Below are 19366 nucleotides of genomic sequence, written 5' to 3'. Positions count from 1 at the left end.
ATACGGATGGAACCACACTAACAGGAGAAATCAGGAAAAATGAGCAGCACTAATGCAAAAAAGGACAATGTATGAGGCAGTGACGCACGCTGAGCGGACTAAAACCATAGGTGGATGCAGAACACACTACAGTGTGAGCTGCACTCACACACAGAGACCTCGCAGACAGCCATGAACAGCGCTGCAAGGCAAAAGAAAGCCTCTCACACAGCGGTTGATAAAGTAGCCTGGGTAAAGCACAATAAAGCAAATCGCTAGCTCAAACTGTCCCTCAGAACAGCAGTGTCCTGTCCCTAACTGAATTCACAGCTGAGTGAACACAAAATGGCGGTGGCGGCTTTCATAGTGCATCATGACATCATTTCAGCAGCCAATCACAGCCATGCCATTAGTTAACATGCCTAACATGCCTAAAAGGATGTGCCCACACTTTTTAGGATCCTCATTGGCTGAATAAAATCAAACGGGCTCAATGCATTATGTGAACTTCCGATTTCGGTATTTGATATACTAAAAGTATCGGAACTCAGTATCGGAACTCCGATACCACGAATATCGGTCGATACCCAATATTTTCAGTATCGGAATGCTCAACACTAGTCGCGGCCAAATGGCCACGACCAATCAGCGGCGGGCACAGTCCGGCCATGAATTGGCCACTCCCTACTCCCCTGCAGTCAGTGCCCCCTCCATACTCCCACCCAGTCAGCACCCGCCGCCCACATAGCGCTTTAACAGTCCATTAAACCGACTGCTTTTCACCGTGGCATAACGCAGTGTAACGCAATCTGTTAACGCTGCTATTAAACCTGTGTGATGAACTTTCTACTATTGATGCTGCCTATGCAGCATCAATAGTAAAAAGATACAATGTTAAAATAATTAAAAAAAAAAAATGGTGCTATTCTCACCCTCCGGCATCATCCGATGCGTGCGAGCGGCGAGGCTGCCACCAGCTTCTGTTCCCAGTGATGCATTGCGAAATTACCCAGATGATTTAGCGGTCTCGCTGGACACCTGGAGGGTGACTATATAACTATTTTTTATTTTAATTCTTTTTTTAACAGGGATATGGTGCCCACACTATACTATGTGAGCTGTGTTATATACTACGTGGGGTGTGTTATATACTGCTGACTGATATATACTACGTGGGCAATGCTATATACTGCATGGGCTGTGTTATTTACTGCATGGGCTGTGTTATATACTACGTGGCTGCTATATACTACGTGGCTGTGCTATATACTACGTGGTTGTCTGTGTTACGTGGGCTGTGCTATATACTATGTGGCTGCTATATACTACGTGGCTGTGCTATATACTACGTGGCTGTGTTATATACTACATGGCTCTGCTATATACTATGTGGCTCTGCTATATACTACATGGCTGTCTGTGTTATATACTACGTGGCTGTGCTATATACTACCTGGCTGTGCTATATACTACGTGGCTGTGCTATATACTACGTGGCTGTGCAATACTACATGGCTGTGCAATATACTATGTGGCTGTGCTATATACTACGTGGCTGTGCTATATACTACATGACTGTGCTATATACTACATGGCTGTGCTATATACTGCGGGCTGTGCTATATACTATGTGGCTGGGCTATGTACTACGTGGCTGTGCTATGTACTACGTGGCTGTGCAATATACTACGTGGCTGTCCTATATACTACGAGGCTGTGATATATACTACGTAGCTGTGTTACATACTATGAGGCTGTGTTATATAATACGTGGCTCTGCTATATACTACGTGGCTCTGCTATATACTACATGGCTGTCTGTGTTATACACTATGTGGCTGTGCTATATACTACCTGGCTGTGCTATATACTACGTGGCTGTGCTATATACTACATGGCTGTGCAATACTACATGGCTGTGCAATATACTATGTGGCTGTGCTATATACTACGTGGCTGTGCTATATACTACATGGCTGTGCTATATACTACGGGCTGTGCTATATACTACGTGGCTGTGCTATATACTATGTGGCTGTGCTATGTACTACGTGGCTGTGCTATGTACTACGTGGCTGTGCAATATACTACGTGGCTGTCCTATATACTACGTGGCTGTGCTATATGCTACTTAGCTGTGTTATATACTACGTGGGCTGTGTTATATACTATGTGGCTGTGCTATATACTACGTCGCTGTGCTATATACTACGTGGCTGCTATATACTACAGGCTGTGCTATATACTATGTGGGTGTGCTATATACTACGGGCTGTGCTATATACTACGTGGCTGTGCTATATACTACGTGGCTGTGCTGTATACTACATGGCTGTGTTATATACTATGTGGCTGTACTATATCCCGCACCCCCGACATCCAGCACCCCAAACCCCCGACATCCTGCAACCAATCAGCGACAGAGGCAGTCCAGCCGCAAATTGACGTGGGATTTAAACCACGCTGCGCTGACTGGTCGCACCCGGCCGGCCGCAACCATTCAGCGACATTGGTGCGGGATATAAACACCGCTTCATTGATTGGTCGCGCATGGCCGGCTATGACCAATCAGCGACAGGCACAGTCCGGCCGCGAATTGGCCCCGGATTTGAACCATGCTTCGCTGATCCGCCAGCTGGGCATGGCCAATCAGCGATATTGGCATGGAATTTAACCCCCACTCACAGCGCGATGTACATACACACATACATATTCTAGAATACCCGATACCTTAGAATCGGGCCACCATCTGTGTAATATTTGTGCATTGGACAATTCATTGTCATACTACGTTTCCCCATAATTAAGACAGGGCCTTATATTATTTTTGCTCTGAAAGATGGGTTAGGGTTTATTTTCAGGGAATGTCTTATTTTTTTCCATGACCAACATCCACATTTATTCTTGAAAAAAAAATTATTTATTCACACACAGTATAATTGTAATCACACACACTGTACATACACATGTACATTCACACAAACACTGCACATACACATTTATATACCCACACTGCACATACACATGTATGTATTCACATTGCACATACACATGTATATACACACACTACACATACACATGTATATACATACACACGCTGTACATACAAATGTTTATACACACTGCACATACATACCAGCCTGTCTCATGTTCAGTTCCTCTAGACTTTTGGAGTTAAAAGACCATTTGTTACATCATGGTCACATGACTATGATGTCACCAAAGATCCTTAAGTAATCTTAACCTTGGAATAGAAATGCTGGAGGCCCTTAAGAGAGTGAGAACCTTGGGTAATTTCCCAATTCCCCACCTAACACTGGTCCCTATTTCCAGCCTGTCTCCACTTCAATTCCTCTAGATTCATGCAGGTAAAAGACCTTTGGTGACATGATGGTCACATGACCATGATGCCACCAAAGATCTTTAAGTAGTTTTACCTCGGAATAGAAATGCTGGGCCCTCCTAAGAGAGTGAGGACCTTGGGCAATTTTCCAGTTTGTACTCCCTCTTATGCCTGCCATGACTGTAACTAGGGTTTATTTTTTGAACAGGGCTTATATTTTAAACATACTCCAAACATCCTATAAAATCATACTAGGGCTTATTGTCGAGGTAGGTATTGTTTTTGGGGAAACACATGCATGTGCACAAGAGCCCATCAACCTCTCCAACTGAAAGAGAAATTTATGTTCACCTGGCATCCAAGATGTGTTACCTTCAAAATTAATCATATTATAGTAGGATTATTTAGATTTAGAAATGGCTGATAACATATTACTTTATGATTGGAGCTATTAGGAGTTATTTAGTTAATCCATAATGGTATTTACTTAAGCACAGTATAGTACTGTATTGTAGGTATTAGATTTTATTTGTTATTTTTACATATTGAGTAATGGCTCCCTTGTAATTCTTTTTATATCTAATGAATTTTTGTTACAATATTCTAAGCAGAAGGTACATTATATCTTCTTATTGTACAGGTCAACAATACCACAGTTTTTCTAGATTGAAATCTAAAGTACTAATCTCCATTCTATAATTTCAATGTTTTATATTTCCATTTTTCATTTGTAGATGTGTTTACCATAATAATGATTGCACAACTGATCGCCTATTTATTTATCTATTTTGCGAATATTGAATCCTTGTATCAAGATATGCAGGTGAGAACCACTTTTAAATTTGTGTATCTTATATAGAGTGTAATGTGCCTATTTGTGTTTTTTGCTTATTCCACTAACTTACAGCAACTAATAGTAGAGATTTTTTCTTGACTGCCCACTATCTTCTAAATGTTGAGGATTAAAACACTGGAGTGACATCGGTATTGGTGCCTGCACTTCCTGTCTCTTCTGTCGCCGGGCGGCACTGTGCTCACATCGAGGGCAACATGGGCAACAACTTTAGTTCTTTGTTTTCTGGGATTTGTAGTTCCACCCAGGCTGGGAGTTCAAGAGTTCAATAGTTAATTTCGGTCAGTGTTTACTCTCTGCTATGTTGCCTAGGCTGATTTGAGCTCCCGAAATGTTGCTCTCCATTTTAATTTGGAGAATGACTGTGTGCTTTACTTGTATTTCCAATGGATATTCCTGTTTCTGAGCTTGCCTTGTTTACTGACTATTCTCTTGCCTTACGATTTTGTCCCTACATGCATGTTCTGTGCTTACCTGGCTACCAGACTATGCTTGCTTTCTGCCAGCATGCATCATCAACCAGCAGCCAGTCTTGTGACCTTAACCCTGGGGCCCCTGTGTAAGTCTAGCTCCCTGTACAGGGGCTTAAGTGTGAAGGCCAGGGCAAGCCCCGGGATCTGGTAGATAGAGTGGCTTAGCCTGTCCATGGTATCTATTTTTTGAAAAATGAATTATGTTCCATAGATCTGTAGCTATGTGTTCAAATCTATACATATATACATATGTTTATGTATGAAATACATGAATATATATACAGTTGTGCTCAAAAGTATACATACCCCGGCAGAATGTTTGCTTTCTTGGCCTTTTTTCAGAGAATATGAATGATAACACCAAAACTTTTTCTCCACTCATGGTTAGTGTTTGGGTGAAACCATTTATTGTCAAACTACTTTCTCTTTTTAAATCATAATGACAACCCAAAATATCCAAATAACCCTGACCAAAAGTTCACATACCCCATTTCTTAATACCATGTATTGCCCCCTCTAACATCAATAACAGCTTAAAGTCTTTTGTTGTAGTTGTGGATGAACTTCTTTATTTACACAGATGGTAAAGCTGCCCACTCTTCTTGTCAGAAAGCCTCCAGTTCCTGTAAATTCCTGGGCTGTATAGCATGAATTGCAGTCTTGATATCTCCCCAGAGTGTCTCAATGATACTGAGGTCAGGAGACTGAGGTGGATACTTCAGAACCTTCACTTTGTTCTGCTGTAGCCAATGACAGGTCAACTTGACCTTGTGTTTTGGATCGTTGTCATGTTGGAACGTCCAAGTGCATCCTGTGCGTATCTTCCAAGCTGATGAGTGCAAATTTGCCTCTAGCATTTGCTGATAACATGCTGCATTCATCTTTCCTTCAACTTTGACCAAGTTTCCTGTGCCTTTGTAGCTCACGCATCCCCAAAACATCAGCGATCCACCTCCGTGCTTTACAGTAGGAATGTTGTTCCTTTCATCATAGGCCTTGTTGACCTCTCTCCAAATGTAACGTTTTTGGTTGTGGCCAAAAAGGTTAATTTTGTTTGCATCACTCCATATTACCTTGTTTCAGAAGTTTTGAGGCTTGTCTATGTGCTGTTTTCCGTATTGTAGGTGAGATACTTTGTGGCATTTGCGCAGTAATGGTTTTCTCGTGGCGAATTGACCATGCAGCCCATTTTTCTTCAAGTGCCTCCTTATTGTGCATGTTGAAACAGCCACACTGCTAGTTTTCAGAGAGTCCTGTATATCAGCTGATGTTATTTGTGGGCTTTTCTTTGAATCCCGAACAATTTTCCTGGCAATTGTGGATGACATTTTTGTTGATCTTCCTCACTGTGGTTTTGTTTTTACAGAGCCACTGATTTTCCATTTGTTAATCACATTTTGAACGCTGCAGACTGGAATTATCAATTCCTTGGATATCTTTTTGTATCCCTTTCCTGTTTTATACAGTTCAACTACATTTTCCCATAGATCCATTGACAATTCTTTTGCTTTCCCCATGATTCACAATTCAGAAATGTCAGTGACTGAATGAAAGATGCAAGGGTCTTTCTGCATCCCAGAACTCACTAAGCTTTTATGCACACACTTATTGCAAGCAAAAAGGTCACAGGTGAGGATGTTACCTTTAGTAGCCATTCACACAAATTTGTGTCAACTTCTGTGCATGATCAAGGTTCTCTGTTTTGTGGTAAATGGCACACACTAGTAGGGCCAGTCCTGAATGAATAACAGGCATTGTTGGGTTTAACCATTCTGATCCTTTGTTCTGCCAAGAAATAAACCATCCTTTACACCTCTACAAGGTCAGGGGCCCACGACCGTTTTTCTCTCAATCCGAGAAAAACGGTTCTATTATGCTGATCAGACTCTGATTAGAGTTTGATCAGAGTGAGATAATTTTTTCTTGGAGGTGGAGAGAAAAAAAAGTTTTCCCACCTTCTCAATTCTGTCAGTCTGTGAAAATCGGATCAGATGTCATCTGAGTGCTGTCCGATGTTTTCCACGGACCCACAGACTGGCATTACTGATTTTGATCCAAAACTTCGGTCAAAATTGGACATGTCACCGATTTTCTTCTCCATTTAATATCTTCCATAAAAGTTTATCTAAATGTAAAATAATATATCAAAATCAGTAAATGGTATGATAAAAAAAGAAAATTCCATAATAGCTTTTTTTTTGGTTGCCGAAAAGCAGCAAAAAAATGCAATAAGAGAAAATCAAAATGTATTTACCTCAAAATTGTATCAATAAAAACATCAGGTCACGGTGTAAAAAAACAAGCCTTCACAAAGCTCCATTGACCAAAAATGAAAATGTTACAGACCTTTAAACATGGTGACACAGCCAAACAATGACTGTTGTAAATAAACAACCTATAAAACAATTGCGTGATTGTTTTTTTTTTGTGTGTAGAATTTCACATCACTTGACTTGTAATTTTTCCTGTGTTCCATTACACTGAATGGTAAAATGTATGGTGATATTTAAAATTACAAAACATTTGGCAAAAATCAAAGCCCTCATATGACTATGTGAATGGAGTAATAAAAAAAAACTTATGATCTTAGTAGAAGTGGAGGAAGAAAGCAAAAATGGAAAAAACGGAAAATTACTATGTTGGTGTCATTATCCAGTCCTGAGTTTGTTTTCAGCTGTCTCGTCTTTGGAATGCTCATGCAGGAGTTTATCCCCTCTGCCTCCTTTTGAAGCTGGCTGAGCTAATTCAGTCCTCTGCAGCCTGCAGGCCAGTGTCAGCTATAGTTCATGCTTCCTGGCTTGAGCCTCTGATCTGAAAACCTTAGTGTTCCTTATGCTTCTGACTGCCTGTACCCATGTATGACTCAACCTGATCTCTGGACTTCGCCCTTTGTTTTCCATCTGATACCACTCTCCATGACTGGCTTCGACTCCGGCCTGTACCCTGACTTCATCTTTCATCTCACGTTTTGGTTACCTCATTCCCGGTAGGCTCTAACTTCTTACTTGTCCCTGACTACGTGTTTTCCTGTTATCTTTGGTACTTTGGCTCCAGACAGTTTGGGATTCGGCTTGTCTGACTACTCTTTTGTTACCTGTGGCACTTGTGCTGCTGCTCAGTGTTGCTATGCTGTGTGTGCAAAATCTCTTCCCTCCCCAGCACCTTCTTGTGGAGGTTGCACTATACTGCACTGCAGCAGCACATTACATTTGGGAAGGGAGTAATCACAAGAGCTTCATGAGCAGATATGTATTGAGAAGAATGACCAATGTTGAGCAGTTTTCTCATGCTCTGAGCATTGCTAATTTTTCTCGCATTCCTAGCATTGTGTACAATCTCTTCTGTAATATTGCAATCTAGTCCATGCTTCCTAAGTGTGTTATTTGCAAAAATATACATCCACGTGTAAAGTGTTTGACCTTCTAAAGAAGATGATTGGTGATTAGATGTTATTGCTAAAGGAAAGGGCTTATGAATACATGTTGACATCAATGGGCATTAAATGTAAAAAATGGAAAGGATGAAGATAGATTAGAGAGGCTCTTCATAGTGGCTTTCTCTCCAAAGAAACTGACATTTTGTGAAATATTTCAATTAGTGTCAACTTTATACTTTTTTTTTTCTTCTAAAAGTCATAATGATGGTTGGATTAAAGGGGAAAGTATTCTTAACTTTGCTTGGGATGATGATTGGTGAGAGGCATTGCCATTATCGAGTAATTATAATATTCAGTAATTGATCGGAGCCAATTTTGCATGCTTTTGAAATTTTCTGTTCCTCTGTAGCATTAACATTTAGACAATTCTTGTTTGGCTGATTGGTTTCTTTTTCAAAGGTTTTGATTTATTCATATGACATCTGGAAAAGAAGTAAAAGAACTAATGTAAAGCAACATGGCAGATCAGCAGGAAAAGCAAAGAAATGAACAAACTATAATGCATGCATTAAATTAAAAACATAAGTTTTTCTTGTGCTTCACAGGTGTACAGAAGCATGAGCCGTAAGGATGTTCTTTAAAAATATTGATCAATTAAATAGCTTTGTTCTACGTTTTTATTGTGCTAAGTTTCAGTTTATTTATTGCTTATCAATATTGTCCTTGTCTTTTTTATTTTGAAATATGCCAAGAAGTGAGAAAGCTCCAGCAGCTGCGGTAACAAACCGATGGCACTGATAGCTCTGCTGGTCTGAAAAAGAACACATGTTCATTAGTGATGAGCGAATGTGCTCGCCACTACTCGATACTTGCCCGAGTATCACTGTGCTCAGTCTACACAGTGAGCACCGAGCATTTCCGGAATTATTCAGGTGAGGATGTTACCTGAGTAGCCATTCACACAAATTTGTGTCAACTTCTGTGCATGTCATCAGGCCAAAATTACCAGCGTATGTGAACTTTTGATCAGTATCTGATCAAACATATATATATTTATAGATAGATATATAAGTATATATATATATATATATATATATATATATATATATATATATACACTCACTGGCCACTTTATTAGGTACACCTGTCCAACTTCTTGTTAACACTTAATTTCTAATCAGCCAATCACATGGCGGCAACTCAGTGCATTTAGGCATGTAGACATGGTCAAGACAATCTCCTGCAGTTCAAACCGAGTATCAGTATGGGGAAGAAAGGTGATTTGAGTGCCTTTGAATGTGGCATGGTTGTTGGTGCCAGAAGGGCTGGTCTGAGTATTTCAGAAACTGCTGATCTACTGGGATTTTCACGCACAACCATCTCTAAGGTTTACAGAGAATGGTCCGAAAAAGAAAAAAAATCCAGTGAGCGGCAGTTCTGTGGGCGGAAATGCCTTGTTGATGCCAGAGGTCAGAGGAGAATGGGCAGACTGGTTCGAGCTGATAGAAAGGCAACAGTGACTCAAATCGCCACCCGTTACAACCAAGGTAGGCCTAAGAGCATCTCTGAACGCACAGTGCGTCGAACTTTGAGGCAGATGGGCTACAGCAGCAGAAGACCACACTGGGTACCACTCCTTTCAGCTAAGAACAGGAAACTGAGGCTACAATTTGCACAAGCTCATCGAAATTGGACAGTAGAAGATTGGAAAAACGTTGCTTGGTCTGATGAGTCTCGATTTCTGCTGCGACATTCGGATGGTAGGGTCAGAATTTGGCGTAAACAACATTAAATCTTTGGGATGTGGTGGAATGGGAGATTCGCATCAGGGATGTGCAGCCGACAAATCTGCGGCAACTGTGTGATGCCATCATGTTAATATGGACCAAAATCTCTGAGGAATGCTTCCAGCACCTTGTTGAATCTATGCCACGAAGAATTGAGGCAGTTCTGAAGGCAAAAGGGGGTCCAACCCGTTACTAGCATGGTGTACCTAATAAAGTGGCCGGTGAGTGTATATATATATATATATATATATATATATATATATATATATATATATATATATACACACACATGTCAATAGATTCAGAACAGCTTATTTTACTGTACAGAGGCTATTCTGGTTTGTATTTTCTATCCGACTTCTACTAACTAAACGTTATTTTGCTTTTTACCACTTTATAATCCTTTTGTTGGACCCTAATTAAACCAGCAAATGACATAAGTGACAGTTGTGTTAATTGCTAGAATAATGAAACAGATAATATTAGTCTTGTTTATTTTCCTACTCAGCTTGTCTGCACACCATATTATTGGAGGAGGAATACCATAATTATGGTGGCTGCTCTATTTGTGGTTTCATATCTAGTTGAGGTAATACTTCTTATTTTATTTATTTTAACACAGTGCAACTATGCAATTATCTTTGTTACTTTATTGCTATTATTACTGTTGTTCTTAAATGGACATATTTTGTCAGGGACGTACATAAAAATCATGGGGCCCTATAGCAAAAGAGTTCTCAACATATTATGATGACCCCATAAAAAAACCCATTTTTCTCCACATAGTCTGATGACCCAACAAATAGTCCTCCACATAGTATGGTAGACCCATAAATAGACCTCCACATAGTATGATGTCCCCATATATAGTCCTCCACATAGTATGACGTACGATTGCTCCATTAATAGCCCTCCCCATAATATGATGACCCCATAAATAACCATTCACATAGTATGATGGCCCCACAAAGTGCTCATTGATTTAAAAGATACATAATCATTATTGTTTTCAGCTGTATCTGCATTCAGGATGCAGATACAGTTGAAAGTTGGGCTGACAGGGCACGTGCTGGCATCAGGCACCCCAGACTCACGGGCCCCATAGCAGCCGCATGGTCTATTAGTGGTATATCCAGTGTCGGACTGGGGTGCCAAGGGCACAGAAACCAAGTCCAGGGCCTCACTTTTCAGCTAGATGCAAATGTGACATTATCCTCAATCCCAAATGTATCTAACAATGAACTGGGTACATTGTTAAATGAATACGATGCCGTCTATGTCTGTATGTAGTGATTCAAGAATATAGTACCAAGTACTACTCATATAAGAGGACGGTGGTCCACTCCTGCACAGGGGCCCACCAGAGGATTCTCATGTTCTCCTGAGGGCCAGTCAAAGCCTGGGTACCCTACGCTATTTTGTAGTAATTTGTGCTGGTTTAAACTGACATTAGTTTTCCAGTATTCTGGAGATGAGATGTTTTTGATTAGTAGCAATGGTCAGTAGTGTTGAGCGATACCTTCCGATATTCGAAAATATCGGTATCAGATTGGATCGGCCGATACCGGCAAAATATCGGATCTCACCGATACCGATACCAATACAAGTCAATGGGACACAAATATCGGAAGGTATCCTGGATGGTTCCCAGGGTCTGAAGGAGAGGAAACTCTCCTTCAGGCCCTGGGATCCATATTCATGTAAAAAATAAAGAATAAAAATAAAAAATATGGATATACTCACCCCTCCGGCGGACCCTGGACCTTAGCGATGTAACCGGCAGCCTCCGGTCCTAAGAATGCAGAGTGAAGGACCTTCGATGACGTCGCGGCTTGTGATTGGTCGCGTGACCGCTCATGTGACCGCTCACGCGACCAATCACAAGCCGCGACGTCATTGCAGGTCCTACACTCACTGCATTCTTAGGAACGGAGGCTGCCGGTTACATCGCTAAGGTCCAGGGTCTGCCGGACGGGTGAGTATATCCATATATTTTATTTTTATTCTTTATTTTTTACATGAATATGGATCCCAGGGCCTGAAAGAGAGTGTCCTCTCCTCCAGACCCTGGGAACCATACACTGGGAACTTCCGATTCCGATTTCCGATATCACAAAAATATTGGAACTCGGTATCGGAATTCCGATACAGCAAATATCGGCCGATACCCGATACCTGCGGTATCGGAATGCTCAACACTAATGGTCAGTCATCCTTGCTCAGGTTTACATTCCTTTTCTGCATTTCAACAAAGCTACTTTATACTTTACTCAAATGTGAGCAATGGGCTATTTTTATTGTCTTCCTTTAGCATCCACTGTTCCTTTGCTGTATGAAATCAATTCAATTATTATAGTGGAACAATAAGCACAGTTTACATGTTTCTGTGACACACAATATACTGTATATGCCAGATAGAATATTTAGATCAATAACAAAATACATGTGTGCACCCTTGGAGAAAAAAAATAAAATAAAACAAAATAAAAATACAAAATAAATCTTCATATGCTATAATAGCATAATCAGTTATAACAAATAAATAATAGTTCTAAAAGGATACATGTGCACATTTGAGATTGATTTATTTTATTGCTATAATGAATACAGAAACCGGTGCTTAAATGATATGGATTCCTTTGGGGCATTTATTTTACTTAAATTTATGTATTTTTGACTGAACATAATATTTGCAATTGAGGTGCATTAAAAGTTTTGGACCATTTGGCTTCTGCAGCCACTATGTACCACAGTGTTAGGGGTTGAGTTCCTGCCTCTGCACAGGGGGAATCTCGAACTATGTCTGCTGCGGTCTCCCATTCTGCATCAGCCGCAGTGGAGTCTGCTCAGCGGAGATGTCTGTCCCAGCGTCTTGCTCAGCCTGATACTGTGCAAAGGGTTACTGCTGCCCTTCCCGGCTCTGCTATTGTACCCTGCACTGGTCTGCGGTGAGCAGGCTTTTCTGGGACTAAGTCCTATTTTGCACACACTGAGCATGCCCACGGGGGGACCTCTCACGCTCAGCCCTGTAGCAGCTCCCATTGGTCCTCCAGGAAGGTCCTGTAGTGCTGCAACTATAAAACGTTTGCACGGCCATACGCTAGTGTCAATTTATGTATGAGCTCAGCGCCAGTGTGGTCATGTTTGTATGTGGTCAGAGTTTGGATGAAATAAGCCCCTATAAGGCTGTGTGGATTCAGGGCTGGCATATAGCCATTAGAATTCTGGCTCCACCGGAGAGGAGCTGCGTGTTTGCTATTGACTGCATGGCCACTATCGGCTCTACTAAGTAGCTGTGTTCCTCTGTGAACTTAGCAGGGCACAGCTTTCTCTTTGCTAACGGACTTTGAAGTAGCACAGTTCATTTATACCGCCATATAGTACCGCCTTTACTAGCAGTAGGTTTTTTCCTGCACGGTGGACCCCGGGTTGCGAACGCACCTACTGCTTCTGATATATATATTCGGTGCGTTCCGCCAGGGTCTAGTTAAATAATGGCGGATAAAGAGCGATTGCAGGGGTAGATCCAGCTGCTGGAGGGCAGGTTGGCGGCTCTCGAGCGTGCAACCTCAGCAGTGGATGTTACCGCAATAGCTGTTCAGGCTGCTAGCGTGGCTGCAGCAATTTTACCCACTACCACCTCTGTTCCGACTTTATCTCACCTCCCGCTGCCCAAAAAATACTCTGGTGACAGTAAATCCTGTAGGGGTTTCATGGGCCAGTGCGGTATACACCTCGTGCTCCTGGCTGCAGGTTTTCCCATGGAGCGGGCAAAGGTGGGATTCATAATCTCTCTTCTGTCGGACAGAGGTTTGCAGTGGGCTACGCCACTGTGGAAGCGCAACGATTATGTGGTGCAGAGTGTTCCTCAGTCTCTGAGCACTCTGAAACAGGTCTTTTTGGGACCTTGAGTCACCTATGATACAGCGCTCCAACTGCTGGCATTGACTCAGGGTTCGAACATGGTCAGCCATTTTGCCGTCCACTTCTGGACATTAGCATCTGAGCTGGAGTGGTCGGATAAAGCCCTCATCCCGGTATTTTGGAGGGGGTGGCTGACCATGTGAAGGATCCTGTTAGGGCTAGCGGAATGCACCAAATAATTAGAGAGATGGTAAAAGGTGCGTTCGTAGCCCCGGGTCCACCGTGCAGAGATGGAACCTGCTGATGAGTAATGACGGACTATATTGCTGTACAATGAGGATACACACACAGGTTAGCTTCACCCTGTATGAAAGAAGTGAACCCTGTTGCATCACAGGGCCACGGTACCGCACAAAAAGCACAAGCAAGGAGTCACAGAACTCAATCCCAAAAATCAGGATTAGAGTTTGTCTAGACCACTTGCGCTCGACACCGCTAGTGGGTGTCAGAATATAACTTAAATAATAATCTTTATGCACAAGAGTGCATGCAGTGCCGCTCTGGCAGATGCCACTAACCACCCAGACTTGGGTCAGGAAAGCGCTCTAATAGCGCACGGCGCCGCACTGGCGGTCACAGCAATATGCGCTAGATAGCAATCATCCTCCTTACACAAGCAGTCATACACAATGGAGGGGATGATTAATGAGCAACTTTTACACATCAACACACACACAAGTTTTCAAGTATACACTAGCGCATGGCCGAGCGGCCATGCAAACCTTTTATAGCAGCAGTGCTACAAGACCTTCCAGATGGTCTAATAGGAGCCGCAACAGGACCTGAACATGTGACCCCCGACCTCCAATGGGAGGTCGTCCCGTGGGCATGCTCAGTATGAGAAAAGCAGGACTTAGTCCCAGAAAGACCTGCTCACTGCTGAGCAGTGCTGGCTACAAAGGCAGAGGCTGGAATGGCAGCAGTATCCAGTCGCACAGTATCAGCCTGAGCCAGACGCTAGGACCGACGAATCTGCTGAGCAGGCTCCACTGCGGCTGGAGAAGAATCGGAGAATGCAGCGGAGATGGTTCAAGATTCCCCCTGTGTAGAGGCAGGAACTCGACACCTAACAGATGCTTTGTCCACTAGGGAGATTCCCGCCACACTGGAGGAGCTCAAAGCTATATCAACTTGCATCGACCTTAGTTTTCACGAGCGAAGGTTGGAGCGAGCCCAGTGTAGGCAGAGGTTTTGGCTGGCTCCCACCTTCGCTAAACCTTTGGAATCTCTGGTCCAGGCGCCCGAGTCACATGAGGCCATAGAGGTGTCACGAGAGGGATCCAAGTCCCTGTCCGCTCGTACATTTGAGGTCTGTCATGTTTGCTGGCAGTCAGAACATCTTGCCTCCAGGTGTCCTCAGTGATTGGGGGAACGTCAGCATCTAGTGGTAGATGGAGGAGGTACACTAGACATGGCGACGTTTTCCTCTAAGTTGTCCTTCAAGGGGACAATTAACATAGGCCCATCCACTTTGATCGTAGAGCTTTGCGTGGACTCTGGGGCGGAGGGTAATTTTATGTCATCCGCTTTCGCCCAGCGACACGCAATACCCCTGGTGATGCTCACCAAACCAGTAACCGAGTAGTAAATGGGTTGACACTACCTACCCAGATTACACACCAAACCATTCCTTTCACTCTTTCTATGTCTCCATCACATCAGGAGATTATCTCTCTACTAGTCATTCCTGAGGGAATTGATGAGGTCCTGTTGGGGATACCATGGCTACGCTATCATTCTCCTCATATAGAGTGGTCCTCAGGGAGAATTTTGGGGTGGAGTAAATCCTGTGAGGGTAGATGTCAGAGGGAGTGCGTTCAGTTTGCTACAACAGAGGTACCCGCAGATCTTTCCTCTCTCCTCAAGCACTATTGGCCCTATGCGGATGTGTTCTCCAAAAGGGCTGCGGAGACCCCTCCACCTCACCGCCCCATCACTGTCCTATTGACTTCGTGCCTGGTGCAGAGCCTCCCCGGTGTCGAGTCTATCTGTTATCTCTCCCGGAGACGGAGGCAATGTCTCAGTATATCCAAGAGAATCTGTCAAGAGGATTCATTAGGAAGTCAGTGTCACCTGCAGGGGCTGGGTTCTTCTTCGTGGAGAAGAAGAGTGGAGAACTACATCCATGCATAGAGTACAGAGGTCTTAACACCATCACCGTTAAGAGCAAGTACCCACTACTAGGGTTGAGCGACCTTTACTTTTATAGGATCGGGTCGGGTTTCACGGAACCCGACTTTTTCAAAAGTCGGGTCGAGTGAAATCGGCCGATCCTATAAAAAAGTCAGGGTCGGCCGAAACACGAAACCCAATGCAGTGCATTGGGTTTCCAATGGTTCCCAGGGTCTGAAGGAGCGGAAACTCTCCTTCAGGCCCTGGGATCCATATTTAAGAGTAAAATAAAGAATTAAAATAAAAAATATCGCTATACTTACACTCTGATGCGCCCTGGTACTAACCGGGAACCTTCCTTCCTTAGAATCAGCCTTCCAGGACCTTGCAGTGACGTCACGGTGACGTCGCGGCTTGTGATTGGTCGCGCGGCCGCCCATGTGACCGCTCGTGCGACCAATCACAAGCCGCGACGTCACCGTGACGTCACCGAAGGTCCTGGAAGGGCTGATTCTTAGGAAGGAAGGCTGCCGGAAAGAAGCAGGGCGTGTCCGAGGGTGAGTATATACCTAATAGGAATATACTCACCCTCGGCTTCGTTCCGGCAGCCTTCCTTCCTAAGAATCAGCCCTTCCAGGACCTTCGGTGACGTCACGGTGACGTCGCGGCTTGTGATTGGTCGCGTGAGCAGTCACATGGGCGGCCGCGCGACCAATCACAAGCCGCGACGTTCCCGCTACGTCACCGCAAGGTCCTGGAAGGCTGATTCTAAGGAAGAAAGGTTCCCGGTTAGTACCAGGGCCCGTCAGAGGATAAGTATAGCGATATTTTTTATTTTAATTCTTTATTTTACACTTAAATCTGAATTCCGATACCAATTCCCGATATCTTAAACATATCGGGAATCGGTATCGGAATTCCGATTCCAGATTCAGAAGATCGCCGACTTCATGGCCGACCCCACACAGGGGTCGGGTTTCATGAAACCCGACTTTGCCAAAAGTCGGCGACTTCTGAAAATTGCCGTCCCGTTTAGCTCAACCCTACCCACTACCTCTGATATCTGAGCTCTTTGATAGGCTACGGGGAGAAAGGGTATTTGCTAAATTAGATCTGCAGGGTGCTTACAACCTGATTTGCATCCTTGAGGGGGACAAATGGAAGATGGCTTTAACACCTGGGATGGGCACTATGAATATCTAGTGATGCCCTTTGGGCTCTGTAATGGCTCAGCCGTTTTCCAAGACTTTGTGAATGACATCTTCTGGGATATGCTCACCACCTCGGTCGTAGTCTATCTGGATGATATCCTCATCTACTCTCCAGATATTGACTCCCATCGGAGAGATGTTCGCAAAGTCTTTGACCTCTTACGGGCAAACTCCCTCTATGCCAAGTTGGAGAAGTGTGTGTTTGAGCAGGAGTCCTTGCCTTTCCTTGGTTATATCATCTCTGCCCAGGGATTGGCTATGGATCCTGCCAAGCTACAGGCTGTGATGGACTGGCAGGAACCCCATTCTCTTAAAGCGGTGCAGCGCTTTATGGGGTTCATTAATTACTATCACCAGTTCATCCTACACTTCTCAACTTTGGTAGCTCCCTTGGTTGCCCTCACCAAGAAGGGAGCAAATCCCAAGTTGTGGTCAGAGGAGGTCTCCAAGGCCTTACTCTCGATTAAGTCACACTTCACTAGCGCTCCCTTTCCTACATCGCACTGATGTAGATAAGCCATTTATTATGGATGGAGGTGGATGCCTCATCCGTTGGTGCTGGAGCAGTCCTCTTCCAAAAGGATGCTCAAGGTCGGAAGCATCCTTGCTTCTTCTTCTCCAAGACCTTTTCACCAGCGGAGAGGAATTACTCCATTGGGGACAGGGAGTTGCTAGCCATGAAGTTGGCATTCTCAGAGTGGAGACACCTCTTGGAGGGAGCCCGCTTTCCCTTCCAAGTGTTCACAGACCACAAGAACTTGATATATTTACAGACGGCCCAGCAGCTGAATTCTCGCCAGGCTAGATCGTCCCTGTTCTTCTCCCGGTTTCATTTTACTCTCCGATTTCGCTACAGTCTGTGCCCCCAGGCAAGACTTTTGTTCCATCCAATTTGCGACCAGAGGTTCTCTCTTGGGCTCACTCCTCCAGAGTGAGTGGAGATTTTGGGACCAAGAGGACATCTGAGCTTTTGGCGAAGACGTACTGGTGGCCGCATATGGCCAATGACTTCGGGGACTATATTTGGGCGTGTGTCTCCTGCGCCAAGAGTCAGCCTTCTTAGCAACGGCCGGCTGCGCTACGTTACCCCTTACCGGTGGCAGACAGGCCCTGGGAGATGGTCGGAATGGACTTCGTGGTGGGCTTACCCATGTCTCGTAACTGCACCATTATATGGGTAGTCACTGATCATTTCTCTAAGATGGTGCACTTGGTGCCACTTCCACGGTTACTTTATGCAGGGGCCTTGGTGGCGTTGTTCGTAAAACATATTTTCCGTTTACATGGCATGTCTGATAAAATTGTCAGTGGCCGGGGTCCCCAGTTCGCGTCTCGGTTTTGGAGAGAGCTCTGTCATTTACTCAGCATAGAACTGAATCTCTCCTCTGCATATCATCCCGAGATGAATTGGTTGGTAGAGAGGGCAAACCAGACTCTGGTGACATATTTGCGTCATTTTGTCTCTTGAACAGGATGACTGGGCATCTTTGCTACCTTGGGCGGAATTTGCTCTGAACAACGCCGTAGCCAATTCCACTGGGCAGACTCCTTTTCTCCTTAATTACAGCCAGCATCCGCGTGTCCCTGTGCCCATGCCATCCACTGATTCCAGGGTGGCAGACTGGGCAGTGGAGGCACGTGACATTTGGGACCGCACACAGGATGCCATTCGGGCTTCGAAGGAGAGAATGAGGGTTTCTGCCGATGCTCACCGGCGCCCCGCTCTGACCTTCGCTATTGGTGACTTAGTGTGGCTTTCCGCCCATAACATCAGGCTTCGAGTAGAGTCCACTAAGTTTGCGCCTCGCTACATTGGTTCTTTCAAAGTTCTGGAACAGGTTAACCCTGTGGTCTACCGTTTGGCTTCTACTCCATGCCTTGTTATCACCGACACCTTTCCACATTTCCCTCTTAAAGCCCATCTATATGTCCCGGTTTTCCGAGTCATCTGCCGGGACATCGGCTTTGTCCACGGACGAGTATGAGCTGAATGCTATTGTGGGTTCAAAGGTAGTGCGTGACAAAAAAATACTACTGGTGGACTGGAAGGGCCACGGCCCAGAGGACAGAACCTGGGAACCTGTGGAGCACATTCGGGCTCCGTTACTCATTGCAGCCTTTGAGCATAGTGAGGCTCAAGGGGGGTAATGTTAGGGGTCGAGTTCCCACCTCTGCACAGGGGGAATCTCGAACCATGTCTTCTGCGGTCTCCCATTCTGCAGCTTAGACGTCGGTCCCAGCGTCTTGCTCTGCCTGATACTGTGCAAAGGGTTACTGCTGCCTTTCCCGGCTCTGCTATTGTACCCTG

At 44.2% G+C, this 19366-nt stretch overlaps 1 protein-coding gene across 1 annotated transcript in view; it reads left to right on the top strand.

The window, feature by feature from the left end:
* The window catches only part of LOC143808072 (putative cation-transporting ATPase 13A4), a 506094-nt gene that overhangs the window by 477894 nt on the left and 8834 nt on the right, over positions 1–19366 (top strand). Inside the window, exons 28-29 of the mRNA XM_077290329.1 lie at positions 4057–4145; positions 10320–10400. Of these exons, the coding sequence (XP_077146444.1) occupies positions 4057–4145; positions 10320–10400 (170 nt within the window). The remainder of the gene's footprint in view (positions 1–4056; positions 4146–10319; positions 10401–19366) is intronic.

The sequence above is a fragment of the Ranitomeya variabilis genome, chromosome 2, assembly GCF_051348905.1.
Source record: "Ranitomeya variabilis isolate aRanVar5 chromosome 2, aRanVar5.hap1, whole genome shotgun sequence".
Taxonomy (NCBI): Eukaryota; Metazoa; Chordata; class Amphibia; order Anura; family Dendrobatidae; genus Ranitomeya; species Ranitomeya variabilis.
This window is presented reverse-complemented; position numbering and strand designations above follow the sequence as displayed.